At 42.5% G+C, this 18,453-nt stretch overlaps 1 protein-coding gene across 1 annotated transcript in view; it reads right to left on the bottom strand.

Moving 5' to 3' along the window:
* Positions 1–1,714: 1,714 nt before the first annotated feature.
* Positions 1,715–18,453, bottom strand: part of TPH2 (tryptophan hydroxylase 2) — a 65,273-nt gene continuing 48,534 nt past the window's right edge. The window contains exons 9-11 of the mRNA XM_088651945.1: positions 5,761–5,856; positions 2,311–2,444; positions 1,715–2,205 (exon numbers count right to left, since the gene is read on the bottom strand). Of these exons, the coding sequence (XP_088508071.1) occupies positions 2,031–2,205; positions 2,311–2,444; positions 5,761–5,856 (405 nt within the window). The 3' untranslated portion in view covers positions 1,715–2,030. The remainder of the gene's footprint in view (positions 2,206–2,310; positions 2,445–5,760; positions 5,857–18,453) is intronic.

Genomic DNA, 18,453 nt, shown 5'->3' with positions numbered 1-18,453 from the left:
GTAATAATTCTTTTCATATAACAATTAGTTAAGAATTACAGAGATAACCGACTAAGTGCATATTCACTCTGAAGCAAGCTTGCTGAGTTCAAAAGAATGCAGCCTTTCAATTTCTTATGTGCCATCTTTTAAGAAAAATATATGAAGAATGACGTTGTGCATCTTTTTACTATTTGGTGGGATCTATAAATTAGGGATTTCTGTATGATATCCAAGTGGAACAGGGCTACACACACAAAATGAAAAGGTGCTTCAGTGTTTGGAAATATCTGTCTGTTATGTACAGTACTGTATATTATATCTGAAAGGCCATTTAACAGAGACATATTATGTTCTTCACCACATTGCATAAACCACAGTTGAATCTAAAGGCGCAGGGACAGAAACAGTCGTCACCAGCCAAGCAAGAAATACGTCTCCACTGAACAAGGAAAACAAAAACATTGCAGTTTTTTGCTGCTGAAATTCTGGCGGGAACCCAGTGGTTGTGAAGAGGTGAGGGCAGAGGGGAATGTGCATTGCTAACGAAAAAGAGGAGATGTTTGTTCCATTTTCCTTTTTTTAAAAAAAACAACAACCACCACATCATAAAGAAAACAAAATCAATGCCAGGTCAGGTTTTTCAATACCATATTTATGCATGGTGTTAAGGGTGGCCTCGCATATCTCTGTACATCACTTCATTACTCAACACTCAATGACCCACTGCTGAAAGTGAGGGCTGCACTGTAAAGCATTGTGGTTGAGCTGTTCATTTGGGTCAGACATGCAAATCAACACTCAAAGCTGAGATAGCAAAGTGATGAATGAGCGAGCGTGTGTAAACCAGATCATAAGCACGTATGAACTTCTGGCTATATGGGGCTTTGCAAGCTTATATCAAGGAAATAGATCCCTAGACAGTCTCCTGGACCTTTTTGTGCTCCCAGAGACCCAAGTGCCTTTCAGCACCTTCATCTATGCAACCAGTTCCTTGATAACCTCAAAACTGGACCTGTTGTAATGTACTGTACATGTACCTTTAAGAACTATCCAGAAACACCATCCGGTTCAGAAGGTGGCAGAGCATTGGGTGCTGCAATGCATCTGCCAATATCCTCCACCATGCTTCACCTTGTCCAGGTTTTAGATCGCTTGGTGGCCCACAAGGAGCACATTAGGCCTGTGAGGAAAGAATCACACTAGCTCCCAGTTTGTTTCCGGACACAATTTAAAGTGTTGGGCTACACTTTTAGATATTTAAATAGGTTGACTCCCAGGTACTCTCTGCACGAACTTCCCCGTGTGTTAGGATAAACAGTTCTGGCCCTGCTTTAAGTACAGGGCCGGCCCACCCATGAGGCTTGGGGAGGTGACCATCTCAGGTGGCAGATCCACAAATACAGCAGATTCCAATGTCAATCTTTCTCTCCCCTGCCCCCTGTTCCTGATCTTCACTCATCCCTTCCTTGCTGGTGGGAAGCGGAGTACCATTTTGGGGTATGCTTGTGCCAGCATTGCCTGAGATCAAGGTGTCTGGTACAAGGGACAGCACCTTTTTTGTTGAGATGTCATGCTTATGGTACCATCCCCTCAACTGAAGTCATCAGATCTGTCTGCTAGGCTAGTGAGAACCATTTAGTATCAGAGAACATAAACCTTTTTTTAAATGCAGTTCTTATTGTAATTTTGTTTACAGCTGCTATTGCTTGATGAGGATGAGGATGATGGATGCTTTTTTGTCTTTGATATGTGCATTTTTATTGACATATTTGCTTTCTATTGAAGTGCATTCGTTTTATGTGCTTGTAAGCTGCCCTGGGAGCTTTTTTAAAGCTGCGTGGCAAGCTAAACATTTAAACAAATAAGCAAAGGATACATGTCCCACTTCCTTGCGGATCTGCGTGTTAGCACTGGTGCATCTGAAGCTACAGTCAGATAATATCACACACTAAGGAAGTGTAATGGTCAAGCAACAGAGAAGGAACAGACATCGCATCGCATAATGGTGTTAAGGTAGCTACACTCCAAAGCCCACAGCACTGGACAAGTCATATCCCCAAGTATCTGTTCATTTTGCTTAAAGCGTCACACACTGTGTTCAGGTCACTCCGAAGATCCTGGACAACGTTTTCAATACTTCTGGTGTCTTTCAGAATTTCAATGCTTTGGGTGTATGGGTTGAAATATACTGAAAAGGGACGGTTGATTGATTTCGCAAAGTCCCTGAAAGTTTAAAGAAAGAAAGAAAATTAACTCCTATTTCTGTGCCTTCAGATAAGAGAAAATTAGATTTGGGGTTGTTTTTAAGGGTCAAGTGAAAGAACTCGCCTCATTTTTTCTTTGGCTTCTTCAAAACTTTCAGAGACAAAGTAAGCTTCCTGGAAAGTCGTGATAAGGCATTCTTGCAAGCAGGTTGCCTTTGGATCAAATGCTTTCACATTGGCTTTATCAGACAGAGCGTGCTGCAAAACACACCACAGCATCTGTTAAATTATATTACAGAATGCTCAAGTGTTTCTGTACACCCAGCTCTTATAGCATAGTATGCTCTCAAACAGTTGCTAGTCTCGCCCATTTTATTTAGAGTGGTCTTTCATCATCAATAGGATGGATCCATTTTCATTCAAAAATCTATTAGTTGCTGTAAGAGCCTTTTCCCCCAAATGATGACATAATCGAAAACAACTAAGAGCTATCTCTGCCCTGTATGCATAAGTGGCTTAAGTCATCAACCTTGAAGAGACAGTTATCAATAAATATTCCAAGCAGAATTACTGGGGTAGCGCAAATTACCAGCTTCTCCAGGCAATAAATGTTTGCCCGTTTTACAAGTAAAATTTAATCTTACGATTTTATTCACACAACTTATGCCATTTGTGTGACAGTCAGTATTGTATCTTGAAAATGCATTTCGGTCTACAAGTGAAATAGATATATGATGAACAGTTGATAATTTTTAAAAAATTGTATGTTGATAGAAGACATTATTACCCTTTCGCGCAAATGCTGCTAGAGAAGGACTATACAAACAGATAGATGGATAGATATAGTTAAAAGAGGAAGCAAAGGAGAACATGCATGCATTTCCAAAAGAGCAATTGAACAGCATTCTTGTGATAAGAGAAATGAATTTGCTGTGTTTGGACACCATATTAAACTATAGTTTAGCGGAACATGAACAAGCCTAGCCTCTTTCAGGGTCCCCACAGTCTGATCCCAGATGCTCCTCTGTGTGGCTTCACCACAGTCAGCAGGGCCAGGACAGTGGCATTTAACTATGATGATTTTAAAGAGGCCAGATTTGGAAACTATGGTTTGAAATTGGTTTGAAAGGAGTGGCTCAAGAAGAAGCACATTAGGGTCCTGGGAGTGGCCTAGCCAGTCTCCAGACCTTAATCCCTTCAAAAATCTGTGGAGGGAGCTGAAGGTTTGAGTAGCTACACAACAGCCTTGAAAATATTACTGACTTGGAGAGGATCTGCAAAGAGCAGTGGGACAAAATACCTCCTCAGATGTGTGCGGACCTGGTGGCCACCTACAAGAAACGTCTGACCTCTGTAGTTGCCAACAAGGGTTTTGCCACCAAGTACTAAGTCATCTTTTGCAAAGGGATCAAATACTTACCGGTATTTCACTCATTATCATACCTGCCAAGTTCCTGCCGGAAAAATAAGGGATCGGCAGACCAGAAGTAGTGCTGCCGCCATTTTGGAACTGGGTAGAGCAGCACCGGAAGTCGCTTCTGAGCATGCTCTGCCCAGTTCCAAAATGGCCGTCGTGCCAGAAGTCGCGCTGCAGCCATTTTGGAACTGGGCAGAGCAGCATCAAAAGTCACTTCTGAGCATGCTCCGCCCAGTTCCAAAATGGCCGCTGCGCCAGAAATCGCTTCTGCGCATGTCCAGAGACTCCAGACATGCCCAGAAGGAGCCTCCCCCTGCCGGTAAGTAAACCGGGGGGAAACGGGAAAAAAATCCGTTTTTCCAGCTGGGAACGGCTGGAAAAACGGGGGTTTCCCGGGAATACGGGAGACTTGGCAGCTATGCTCATTATGGTGCACACCAATCTCTGACTTTTGTCTTCTGGGTTTCTGGGGGTTTTCCTGCTGTTATTCTGTCTCTCACAGCTACAATAAACCTACCATTAAAATGAAGGACTGGTCATTTCTTCATCAGAGGGCAAACGGGCAAATTTAGCAGGGGATCAAATACTTTTCCCCCTCACTGCATGTTGTTGTTGTTTAGTCGTTTAGTCGTGTCCGACTCTTCGTGATCCCGTGGACCAGAGCACGCCAGGCACTCCTGTCTTCCATTGCCTCCCGCAGTTTGGTCAGACTCATGTTGGTGGCTTCGAGAACACTGTCCAACCATCATGTCCTCTGTCGTCCCCTTCTCCTTGTGCCCTCCTCACTGTATATATGTTTTTAAGTTCTCAATATCAAAGGCAGACACACTTTAAATCAGCCTTTCCCACACTTGTTCCTCTCCAGACGTGTTGTTCAAAATATGTGGAGATGCAGATGGGATAGAAATTCAACTCAGTTCTCATTTAAAGGTGAATCTATTAAATTCACACTTTCTAAAACAGGCATCCCCAAACTTCGGCCCTCCAGATGTTTTGGACTATAATTCCCATCATCCCTGACCACTGGTTCTCTTAGCTAGGGATCATGGGAGTTGTAGGCCAAAACATCTGGAGGGCCGCAGTTTGGGAATGTCTGTTCTAAAACAATATGCAAACAACACAGCTATCCTTTTGCAATTCACACATACCCAGTTTTTGCAATGCTGTTCTCCAACCAATGATGTTTATAAAAATGCTTATATTAGCAGAAATTTTATGTATTTTATGTATTGAAATTTTATGTATTTTATGTATTGAAATTTTATGTATTAGTATGTATTAGTAAAAATAGCAGCAGCACTGGTAGGAGGAATAGAGACATTCCAGGATCAAATCCAAAGCTGGGACGGTTTTTGTAATTCCGAGACTGTCCCTGGAAAATCGGGACACTTGGAGGGTATTCCCAATTTCCCTCCCAGAGCTACAACTCTCAGAGTTACATGTGAAGAGAGATTGATTGTTAAACCACACTGCAAGTTGTTAGCATCACTACACTGTAGATTTCTTAATTGTGATGGGGTTTTTTTTAATTCTGCTTGAGAAAATAAACCTTTTGGAAAATATTGGAAGGTTGCCTATGGCAACAGGCATTTTCGGATGGCGTGTTTTCAGTTTGCCAGAAATGTTTTACAACATCAATAGAATTATTTTTAAATAAAATTTAGACTGATGTAATGCTATAGATTGGAGGGAGGGAGATTTTAAAGATCAAGAGCCCCCAAAATATATCCCAGGCCTCAAGGTTTGTGTCTTTTGCCAGTATCATTTCAGCGTGTTTTTGGCAAAAGCCCACATGTTGGCAGAACCCTGCTTCTGGTAGAGCTTGGAAGAAAGGTATTTCTGCCTCATTCCAACACTCTCCAATTACTTTGCTTGGTGCACTGCACTGCCCATCTGTTTTTTTGCCACTCTGTTTCTTTCAAACCCATGCACTTGTGGAAAAGGAATGCATGTTTTATTTGGAATCAGGCACCTTTTTGAAATGCGTTTTTCAAGCACTCCAAAACACATGTACTAACGGTTACCAGGGCCGTTTAGAAATAGGTAAATACAATCGGCATCAAATTATACAAGAAATATGTATCTTTATGCAGCAGAGAGCTGGTTACTAGCCATACATAATGCAGGCTTATGTATATTAATTGTTTACATTCCTACCTTGAGTTCTCCAATGGAAGATAGAAGCCCTGCTCCGTAAGCCCGGAGTTGCCCATCTTGCTTACAAAGGCCAAATTCAATAGTGAAAAAATAGCACTGTAAGAAAGAGAAACAGAAGCCCCTAAGTCCGGGTGTGCCCACAAGTTCAAAGAAAGCATGTCATCAGGGCTTTCGTTGCGTACACCACTGCTTCAGAATTTCATGTTTTTTAAATAAGTTCAATCAAGGACATACACAGTTCAGTACGTTAAATGTAATTTTCCCACAAAGGGGGAAATCAGGGACGCTCTGATTTATTTCCTCCGGCTCTGTCCTAAATCTGTTTAAGAAGTGTCGCCATTAGAATCAGCATGATTCATGGAAGGAAGGAAGCACCTATGGTTGAGGCAGTACACAGGCACCTTTGCAGCAGCCAGTAAGTATGAAGGGTTTGCTTGAATATGTTAAATTATTCCAAACCATCTTCGCCCACATACACACAAAATCAACAAAAAAGACACAGGTTATATATACATATACATACACTTATATGCAGTTTTGAAATGCAGGCATATCATGAAATGCTGCCAAGAAAGAATCTAAAATGCAGGCAGCTGTATTGATCCATATATACCGTGTTTCTCATATTATAAGACATGTCTTATATTTATTTTTTCCTCAAAAAAACACACTGTGGCTTATTTTCAAGGGATGTCTTATTTTTTTCCTCCTCCTCCTGCCGCGGCCGGCATTGCTGCTGCGCCTATCACTATGTCTTATTTTCGGGGTATGGCTTATATTCCTTGAATGCTTAAAAATCCTGCTATGGCTTATTTTATGGGTATGTCTTAAAATGTGAGAAACAGGGTATATATATATATATATATATATATATATATATATATATATATATATAATGCACACACACATCCAAAACAGCAGCAGTGCATGGTGTAATACCCAGTTATTGGAATGGAATCAACTGACAGTCATAGACTAGGAAGCTGCAAATGGTCGAGCAGTGGCTTGCTACAATGCTGAAGTTTAGCTGGGGAGTCTCGGGTTCACATCCCTGATCAGCCAAGTGGCATGGCTGCAATCCTATACATAGTTGCCTGGGAGTAAGTTCCACTGAACTCTGTTGTGCTACCTTCTTGCTGCATAGCCACCTTATGGAGCACAAGTCCAGTTGCAAACGACTCTGGGGTTGTGGCGCTCATCTCGCTTTACAGGCCGAGGGAGCTGGCGTTTGTCCGCTCCGCAGACAGTTTTCCTGAGTCATGTGGCCAGCATGACAAAGCCGCTTCTGGCGAACCAGAGCAGCACACGGAAACGGTGTTTACCTTCCCGCCGGAGCAGTACCTATTAATCTACTTGCACTTTTTGACGTGCTTTCAAACTGCTAGGTTGGCAGGAGCTGGGACCGAGCAACGGGAGCTCACCTTGTCGCGGGGATTTGAACCGCTGACCTTTTGATTGGCAAGCCCAAGGCTCAGTGGTTTAAACCACAGCGCCACCCATGTACCTATGGAGCACATTTAGCTTCATCAAAATATCTGCAACCTTTAGCTTTTAATTCACAATGCAAACAATTCTGCAAAGTTAAGCTTTTACTGCTAGCAGGAAATAGGAACCCCCTAAATGGAAAGGAGTATCGAGCCTCTGCTTGATTCTTTACCTCCTTCTCAGAGTTCTTCTATGGCGCGACACACAATAAACAATAGCAACACTTGAAGGCCTCGAGATCACCTCAGTCACTTGCCCAAGCCAGGAGGGGCCATCACTTAGCCTGGTGCATCCTGCTCTGAAAAGGCTTCCATTCCTCCCCACCCACCCTTTCCTACTCCATTAGTTGTTGGTGGCATTACTATAACCATCCAGGGATTTTTTTCCTAGAAAAATAGGTGCTGGAACTTGAGCTTTTTCGGGGGGAGCACCCAAAAAAACCACTGTGACGCCTGCCACCTCTGTCACGCTGCCCCAAGAGCCGTGCAGGGAAACGGCACAGCAACACTACAGAGGTGAAAGAATGCAGCAAAGAGGTGCCGGGACTCAGTTCTGGTTAGTTCTGGCTGAAAAAAAGCCCTGCAGCCATGGAAATAACCATGTATGTCAGTTGTTTACCTGTGTGAAAAATGAGATGCAAAAAGACCTTCTAAGACAGGCATCCCCAAACTTCGGCCCTCCAGATGTTTTGGACTACAATTCCCATCATCCCTGACCACTGGTCCTCTTAGCTAGGGATCATGGGAGTTGTAGGCCAAAACATCTGGAGGGCCGCAGTTTGGGGACACCTGTTCTAAGACCTTCTGTATGTAGGAGAGTTGTGAAAGAACCTGCAGGTTTGAATTTGTAATCTTAGTCAAGACGAAATGTGCAAGCATTCTTGAAAACCCGAAAGCCTGAATTAGCACCAGTTTATTTAACAAATGCTAGAATGGTCAAGCTGCACATAATCTGAAGGCTAGCCTGGATAGTATAGTATGATTACTACCAGGTGGTGTTTCTGCAGTAAGTTAGGAAGAAACACAAGGTTGCAAGGCTGTCTTGCTGTTGATTTTAACCAGCTTCTCCATGTGATCCACTGTTGGCAGGGATCCCAAAAGCCGTTTAAAGCACACATACGGGGCTTGCACTAGCCAAGTGGAATAATGGACTTTTCATGGAACAGTTGACTCCCATTGCTTATCAGAAAGTGCTTTTTAAAATGCTTCCATCAGTTTGCTATCGGGAGCTGCTGTTTGAGGAGAACAAATCTAAAAAGTCCCTCAGGCCCACATAGCCAGTTTCACATTCTCCATAGACCATGGCCTTTATGTCCTGTGGCTTTCAAGATATATGAATTACTCATATTACTCTGAATACAGTTGACTCACAATTTACACGCATTTAACTGGTGCAAATTCAGCTTGTATGTGCTTGGCCAAAAATAAGTTCAAAAATGAAAGGGAGTGGTTGTCACGGGGGACAATGGCAATCCCACCCACCATTGCACTCATTTTAGCATCTGGATGTGCAGGGAGAGAGTGTTTTGACTCTACGTGATTAAGTCATCTATAAACACAGGCAGACAAATAAATTAGCACAGGCTAATGAATAATGGCATATTTCTGGAGAGGGATACAGTACATGGTTGTATAGTCATGGTGTTAATTCCTGTTCTATTTGATATCACTGTTTCTGTTGCAGAGAGAATGCAATCTAAGCCAGGAATAGCCAGTGTTGAGCCCTCTGGATGTTGTACAATTACAATACACAACAGCAAAACAAATGGCCAAGAATAATGGGAACCGCAGTTCAAGAACATCTGGATTGCAAAATGTTGACTACTCCTGATCTAAGCCATCCCAGGTTTAATACCAGCAGCCAAGGTAACTGATGTAGGCGACAGGATTTTCTCCTTTCACTTTGACTAGCCCCCTCCCTCATTTTTTAGATTATAATGGATTTAGAAATAACATTGGCTTGGGTCCTAACTAGGTTTAGAATGCTCCCAGCAGTGGAAGCAATTTCCATCAATTTCCCCTTCCACCTCTTCTGCCCTCTGAAAAATCTTCTCTGGGGAGTTGGGGGACCCTCTGGAACAACACGAGAGGCAGTGCAGGTTCCAGGAGAAAAGAGAATTGGCAAATACCTCCCCCAGCTCTGTTAGCAGGATCCTAGTGATCTCAGTTCTCTTTGTGAACAGTAGAAGCCCTTCTCTTTGTAGATGCCTAGTTAAGATCCAAGCCATTGTGTGGAATAGTTTGTAATCTTCTTGTCACATCTATTCATTAGTAGAAATGGGGTACTATTTACCTGTCTGCCAAAGATGCTCTAGAATTTAATTCACTTATGCTTATGCGTAAGGTTGCCGATAACAGAGAACTAGTGGAATTAGTGTTTTAAAAGGGATGTATTCCATCACCAGATATACATGCCAAAATAACTCATTTTCATTTTATAAGGGATAACAGTATTTGAAAAGCCTGAGTTTTGAGAATATATATATATATAGATAAACTAAAGATAAAATGTCCAGATGGTAAAATGTAATTTGTATCTGCCAAGTTCTAATTTTTATCAATACCGTATATTTAGAACAACCCTTCATATGAATAATAAGAAATGTAATTTATTTCCTGTATGCAGCATCTATGGTAGATTCTGATTCACAAAGCTTTTGTTAGGATAGAGAATGAAGTATCTCGCCCAATGCTGCCATCTTCAGATCATTAGCCCTTAATACAATTATTTTAACCTTTGCAGAATATTCTGTTGATTTCACTGCTTTGGAGAACTATCCTGGCAATAAATCCACTCTAATTAAGAAAAGATAAACTAAAAACAGAGGATTCACATTTTAAATAAGAGTAGGCTCCCATCAGGCTTCAAGTTTCTTTTTTAAGTATTCTTAAATTAAAAGGGGGTAATTAAAAGCATTTTTCAAACCAATTCAATTATCTGAGATTCTCCTTTCTTTGGTTATATTTATATCTTCCTTCCACAGCTACCAAAACAATGTAGTAGAGAAATAAATAGTGATTCTCAATTTAGATGCCTTTCAACATACAAAGGTATTCTGAAATACTGGCTCCTTGTCCATCAAAAGTGCACAAACACATTAAACTTAATGGTTTCAGTAACTGAGATAACAGCAGATGCACCTATCCTATCCCATCAGAAAATGCTTTTACAAATGCTCATTCCTGTTCTTTTAACTGAAGTTAAGGGCCTTTGCCCAAATTCACCTAAACAGGAGCATAAGTGATGCTTCCTCGTGCATGAAGGCATCTTTACACCTTCAAATGTCTCTTGAATTTGGGCCAGTGCAAATTGTTCCATTAAGGTCAGTAGGAACCAGAGGAAGCCCTAGAAATGCACAATCGGCAGGGAGTTTATTCTGTCGAGCCATTAAATTGGGGCCTCCTGTGGAAATGATCAATGCAACATGCTGGGCCAGGAGAAGCTCACCTGATAAAAGGAAACCAAGTTTCCTACTCTTCTATGCATTTATTTAATAGAGGCTGGAAGGCATTTACTTGAAGCAGCATTTTGGGGCTACAGATCATTATTAAATATATATATACAGCCATACCTTGGATCCCAAATGCCTTGTTAGTCCAATGCCGCAAACCCGGAAATGAGTGTTCCGGTTTGTGAACATTCTTTGGAACCCGAACATCCGATGCGGCTTCCGATTGGCTGCAGGAACTTCCTGCAGACAATTGGAAACAGCACCTTGGTTTTCAAACATTTTGGAAGTCAAACGGACTTCCGGAACTGATTCCGTTTGACTTCCAAGGTACCACTGTAAATATGAAGATGATTATTTCAAAGATGGGTGCGTGCGACAGAAATCCACACACCTTCATAACAGCATAGGAACTTCCCATAAAATTTATTAATTTAGTATCTATGCTAAGCATATGTATTCTAGAAATAAGTCGACCCACTGATATCAATAGTGTAACTTTGGGTGGAAGAGGACAAGAGCTGGACACAATCTACAACCCTTTATGTCTAATACAAAGCTAACTGTGGCCACTCATCTAATACTTGTAATTTTAAAGCACTAAGAAACAGTAGCAATTCAATTGCTGGCATTGCCAGATCCCTAGCTCTAGCAGAATTGTGCTCCCTCCCATCCTAAACAGAAGAGGGAAGCTTACCTTGACCTTTCATGCATACTTGGCCGCCTCCCAGTGGCATTGCAAGGTGGGGTGGGGGTGCAGTGCGCCCCAGGTTTCATGACTGGGGGGGTGGCAAGAAGACACCCCGCGGGGTGCTTGCCCTGCTGCCCAGGCGCATCGGCGCGAGCAGCCATTGCACCGCCGCAGCCGCATGTGGAGGATCCTCCGTTCGTGGCTGCAGCTGCGAGCAGAGGATCCCACCACCGTCCGTACGGCGTTCGAGCAGCACCATCAGCAAACCGCTACGTGTCACACGCATGCACTGTACATAGCAGTTTGCCACCAGCGCCGCTGGAGCGCTGTACTGTACAGATGGTGGTGGGATCCCGCCGCCGGCACCGAGCAGCACCGGCAGCAAACCGCTATATACAATGAATGCATGGTGTCGCATGCATATGCTGTACGTAGCGATACCGCACATGCGCTGTACATAGCAGTAAGCTTCCCTCTTCTGTTTAGGATGGGAGGGAACACATATGTGTTCGGAAACCAAGGCTCAGCTTCCAATTGGCTGCAGGAAGCTAGGAAACTAGCAGCACACAGCACAAGAGAGGGTTAGAAACACTCTTCATGTACATTCATTGCTGAAGTAATGGGTTGGCACCAGTACAGCAGCCATGGTGCGTCAATAATTGCAATTCTCCACCTGGTCTCCACAGGAGGGTTTTTTTGGGGTGGGTTAAAGTTGTAGCTGAGGCTAGAAATAACTGGCACTACTGAGAGAAAAGAAGTTTCACTGTCTTGACCATATGTCATAAGATAAAGCATGTAAAATACATGTATAAGCAAACATAAATTTGTGGCAGAATAAAAAAAAATCAATAGTATGCAATAAAGCAAATAGAAACATATACGTTCAGATGTAGTTAAGATTTGTGGGGTTATCCAATTGGTGTCCCACCCTCTAATGGAAAGCTCTTCGATCCAGCAGAGCCTTCTGTTAGTGAAAGGAGGAGTGAGGGAAACTTTAGCAACTCCTTCCCCCATCACCTCCAGAGCAGGTGGGCATAGTGTAGGAAGGAGGCTCACTCATTAAAGGTCTTCTTGAACCCTGTTCCACTGACAGATCTCTCCAGTGGATCAAAGCAACTGGATACTGTGGGAACTGCAACAAGAAAGATCATTCAGTTTATAACTCACAAGTTAATTCTGTTATCATTGAGTGGAGGTGTTGCTTAGGCCAGTCCCAATGCAACTGCAGCTAAATAGCCAAACGGAGATGCTGTTTCCTGCAAGCAACATTCCTTTCAAACTTTGCTTATCTCTTCTATACAATTTATTCTACATCAGTTCCAAATTACAATAAATATAATGTTGATACCTATGGTATTAATAGTGCCAAGACATGGTCCAAAGATCTGTTGGCTGCAATAACTAATTAACTGTTTACAAAATATTATAATGCACACATCTTTGTGACTGGAATTTACCATCTTAACATAAAGGAAACCTTTCCCCAAATTAATATAGTAGCAAAACGGATATAAATTGTCCAGAATCTCATGACATTTTGCAGAGCCATGGATGAAATAGTTCATGAAATACACATTGTTTGAGCTTAAGTGGCCGTCTACATTGACAAACTAAGGCTGAAAATATGTAGGAGTGCTATAAAAAAAAACCTTTTGAGTAGTATGCTACTGCTACTTTTTGAAAATCAGCCACAGTAGTTTTCTAATGTTTACTTGCTTCCAATACATTTACCAGTGCCTTTAAACATTACTTACAAAAGATTATTCTCAAGTGTCTCATATTCCTAAATGTCTGTGGCAATGTCATACTTGAACAATAATGCACACTTCTTTTGGAGAGGACACACAAGACCTCCAGAGTTACTCTGCAATCTACTCTACTATTATCTACAATCTATTATCAGTCAGACATTACATTGTCATAAATATGACTGCCTCTCCCAAGAGTACAACCATGTATTTTCAACATAACATTAGATGCAGTCTTCAATTTTACCTAACATGGCTAGCAGGAATGCATGTGGCAGTGGTTTAATCATTGCTTTTCAGATTAGAATCTTAAATGCCTGCAGTATTTGCATATTGAAAGGCATGTGGATTGCAGAAAAAATCTGAAAGTGTTAAATTAATTATGAATATTTTGGTGGTTTGCATAATCATTAAGAGAAAATTTCCATAATATCATATTGTGGAGGAAACTAATCAATATGCCATAGGTTGTGAAATATTTAAATCTGAAAAATGTGTCCAGTCTCTCTCTCTCACTCCCTCTCTCTCTCTGCCTGTCTCTTACTCACTCACTCTGTATCTCATATACATCCAGGAGTATATAACAGAGTGAACTACAGTGGTACCTTGCTTTAAGAACAGTTTAGTTTATGAACAACTTGGATTAAGAACACTGCAAACCCGGAAGTAGGTGTTTTGGTTTGTGAACTTTGCCTTGGAAGCAGAACATGTTTCGCTTCCTGTTGAGTGTGTTCCATTTGTAAACTGAGTCCCCCGCTGCTATGGGAAAGCACACCTTGGTTTAAGAATGCTTTGGTTTAAGAATGGACTTCCGGAACGGATTAAGTTCACAAACCAAGGTACCACTGGAATCAGAACTTGACAAAATTCACTTTTAAATAAAATCACTTAAAACACAAACTTGGTTTCTAAATAAAACAAATGAAATAGAGCATGTTTTCATAACATTCTTTTGTTCAACCATTTCCTGCAAATTACTAGTGTAAAAGGTGTTTAGGCTTCTTTTGTGATTCCCCAAACACAACTCTTTTTGTAACAGCACTGCATTTCTCTCCATTCTCCCTCAGCTTTGCACTTAGGGCTTTTGCCAACACACACTTTGGAAGAGTTCATTTGCTAAAACACACACACACACACACAGAGAGAGAGAGAGAGAGAGAGAGAGAGAGAGAGAGAACACTGAGCAAGTGTGGCGTTGCTTTCTTGTATTTTATAATACAGGTGTTCTGTTGTCTACTGTGAGAACAGGATGCTGAACCAAATAGGCCACAGGCCTGCTCCAGCAGCTTCTTCTCAGACCCTTCAAGTGTCCCTATTTTCCAGGGACATCCCTTATTTAGAGAAGCATCCCAGTTTCTGATTTGCTCCTGGAATGTCCCACTTTTCCTTAGTATGTCCCTATTTTCATTGGAGAAATGTTGGAGGGTATGGAGTTATCCAATCCCCGGGCCATCTGAAGGCAATCCTATATAGGGAAGTTTTTTAATGTTTAATTGTGTTTTTATGTATGTTGGAAGCTGCCCAGAATGGCTGGGGTTACCCAGTAAGATGTGTGAGGTATAAATACAGTGGTACCTCGGGTTACGAACACGGTCCATTCCGGGTCACAGTTTGTAACCCGAAGCGCCATTTTGCGCATGCGCAAAGCGCTATTTCCGGAACGTACGTGCGGCGGAACGTACGTGCGGCGAAAAATACTTCCGTGTTTGCGGAGTTCGTAACCCGAATTGTTCGCAACCCGAGGTGGTCGTAACCCGAGGTACGACTGTAGTAAAATTATCATTATGGAATGAGACGTTCACATTTTCATTGGAGAAATGTCAGCTGGTATGTCTTCTTACATTCTTATATAAGCAAAGCCAGAATGATTACTTTTCACACTGACATTGAAGCATGCGGATTTTTCTATGTACATATCTTTTTCATCTATAATCTATTTTAGAGCCATGTGCAACTCTCAGCAGAACTTTCCAAACTCTCATTAGGCAAAAGTAATTAAAATTTGTGAAAGAAAATAATAAACAAAGAAAAAATAAAAGATAAACACTGGAAACTGTAACATGAGCGGAATAAAAATTGTCCAGAAGAAGAAGAAGAAGAGGAGGGGGGGAGTTTGGATTTGATATCCCACTTTATCACTACCCAAAGGAGTCTAAACCAGCTAACATTCTCCTTTCCCTTCCTCCCCCACAACAAACACTCTGTGAGGTGAGTGAGGCTGAGAGACTTCAGAGAAGTGTGACTAGCCCAACGTCACCCAGCAGCTGCATTTGGAGGAACGGAGACGCGAACCTGGTTCACCAGATTACAAGACTACCGCTCTTAACCACTACACCACACTGGCTCATAAAATTGTCACAAAAAATGTCATTAAAAGGACATAAAAATTCTGTTGACGCAACTAGGACATACAATCAACTCACAGGCCACATTCTCATGGAGTGTTTGGCAGTGACGTGGTGCATGTTCTCATGCTGCCTTGGGTGCTTGTGCACCGGGGAGGCAGGGCACGGGTTGTGGAGGGGAAAAGGAGTCTGCCATGTGCCAGCCCAGCCCTCAACCACCAATGCCACTAGAGCAACACCAATCTTGAGCCGCTTTGCAAGGCTGGACTGAGCCCAGCCTTGGAAGGCGGCTCAGTGAAGAAAGCATAAGAAAATGGCCATGCATCTTTTGAACCCAGCCTCACCCTCAAGCATGGCTGTTGGATCCCAGCCTCCATTAATTCAAAGTTTCCTGTGGAACCTCTGCTTTAAATGTGCTTCCAACTAACTTCAGAAAAGCAGTGTCACAGAAGAGCGAAGGGACTCTGGTATGAAATGAACCATATTTAAAAATGAATAACGGGGAAAGATACACACTGTCAATGGACTTTGTATTTGGTAGAAATGGAGTGAGTTGTTTTTGTTTTCTTTTTTGTATTGTAGCAGAAGTGGGAGAGGGTGATCTTTCAAACTTATTTTGATAAGTTTGATAAGACTTGGTAAAATAATAGGAAAAGGAAGAGACTTTAGAGTTTCCATTCTGCTTCTTCAGCAGAATTAGCTCCAGGTAGCTAAAACTTATATATCGGCATTAGCTATTGCTGCACACAAGTATCTGTAGTGCCTCAGCTAAAAAAATGCAGTCTAATGCCTAACATCATTTCTCAGGCAATCTTCCAGTGCAACTTCTGTTAGGAATGACCGGTGCCTGTTTGGGATAGCTTCTGCAATTTCTAAACAATCAATATATATATTATATAATTTGGAGGCTGATTCCCAAGTGTGTAGTATCACATGGCTTTGGGAGAAGGTACTCACCGTGTGAAGAAATCTTGCAATGAGTCTGCCCTAATGCTAGGAACCTGGAGAAGTTCAGCAGCATTTCTTTATGAACAACAGAACAGCATAGCAGTTAGGACTTGCTACATAGGTAAAGCTAAAGTTCCAATGAATTCCCACTCAGCTATGGAGGGAGCCGCAGCCAGAGAGGAGAGAGGAGTTTCTATTACATACTAGAGACATATCTCTTAAAGAAACAAACCACAAACTCTACTTGAAATTAAATAACAGGGTGCGTCTGAGCACATTATGAATTTGTTTCCAGTACCAGAACTGAACTGAGTGCACAGCTCCTTCACACAGAAGTCCACACTTCTCTAGCTTTCTTCCTTTCAGCAACTTAATTTAGGTGGTGAAAAGCCATTTTGTTGTTGTCATGCTTATACAATTCAGTGTCAGAAACCCTCATGGATGTACTGCAAATCTGCCAGAGATCTTCCAGTAAAGCCCGATCAATCCTCTGCCTGCCCCTTGGTACAACCTGCTTTTAACAAACAAACAAACCCTGTGTAATGTCAATAATGTTCCTTATTACAAGATCAAGATCACTCAGCCTATGAAAGGATGCAAAATTCCAATGCAGTGCATACAACTCTCCATTCAACATGGCCAGTCATTTCCCTCAACCTTAATGACTTTGAGCATGCCGTTTAAACCAGCCCAGTGACTTGGGTTTTTTTTTTTTTTACAAAAAGAGAAGGGTTGTAGCTCAGTGGTGGGGCATCTGTTTTGTATGCCAAAATCCCCAGGTTCAACCCCTGGCATCTCCAGGTAGAGCTGGGAATGTCCCTTGTCTGACTGAAACCCAGGAGTTAGCTGGACCTGCTCAGGGCCGTCGTAAGCGCCCCTGGCGCCGTAGAGCAACGGATCCCTCCGCCCCCCCCGCCCCGTTTCCCAGCACGGTGGGCGGGCGGGCGCAGTGCGGCTGCCACAGATGCTGCTGCGCGGCGGGCGGGCAGGCACAGCGCGGTTGCCGTGGGCGCAGCTGCGCGGCGGGCACAGCTTGCGGCGCCCTCCTGGCGGGCCGGCGCCGTGGTGCCCTGTGCCACCCAGCCTGGCCGTAGTGCCGGCCCTGGACCTGCTCTCTCAGTATAATGCCGTTCCCACCATTTTGAGGGACAAAGTTGCCACACCCCTCCTCCCCTGGAAGAAGAGGAGAGGTGGTATCTCCCTAGAGGAGAATGTGAGGACGATTTCGCCCAATGGGGAGAAGTGGTGACAGGCTATTTAAGCTTCCTCTGCCCCCACATTCTTTAAATCTGTATAAGGTCTGAAGCGCAAGTATCCTTTTCTCAGTATAATCTAGTAATAGCCACTTCTGAGGGCCAGCACATTACATCTAGTGACTGGTGTGTGGGTTTTTTGTTTGTTTGTTTGTTTGTTTGTTTTTCCAATGCTTTTCCTTTTTAAGGCAAAACAACTATAAGTAGTTTGGGGTTTAGCGGAAAACTTGTAGTGGAAGTGACAGCTGAGAAGGAAGGGGGGGTGTTTAAGCATTTCCGTGTCGGCTCAAAAGTGCCCCACTGCGGGTGCAGGAGAAAACATTTTTTAAAAAAACAACCTAGAGAGAATAGCAGGTGACAGGTGCTTTTGAGTAGATAATGCCTGGCAAGAGAATGAGAGTTACACACACATTTCCTCCTCACTCAAGCCACTCAACATTTGATGGGTGGTGGGAGGGGAATCCAGTCGCAAAACGATGTATCTGGCTTTCCTGGGCCAGACCACCCCAGTGCAGATATTTGAAAGCTTTAGTAAGTCCTGTTTTCATTCCCTAACCATGTGTTTCTTTATCTCCGCCAGGTTCAAAGATTTGGAATCTAATGTCATTAATTTATCCTGGCATTCTAAAGCAAGAACAATATGCTGTGAAAACAACTCCCCTTCCAATTGACATTAAAAAGTGTGTCACATTCATTTATATTCAAAGTTCTCTTGAGTAGCTTAAGTCGTTGCTTTTTCAAGCTGTTGCTCTAGTTTTGGCTGTCAAAAATAGTT

The sequence above is a fragment of the Zootoca vivipara genome, chromosome 9 (genome assembly GCF_965207765.1).
Source record: "Zootoca vivipara chromosome 9, rZooViv2.hap1.1, whole genome shotgun sequence".
Taxonomy (NCBI): Eukaryota; Metazoa; Chordata; class Lepidosauria; order Squamata; family Lacertidae; genus Zootoca; species Zootoca vivipara.
Note: the sequence above shows the minus strand (reverse complement) of the source record. Positions and strands in the feature narration are given on the sequence as shown.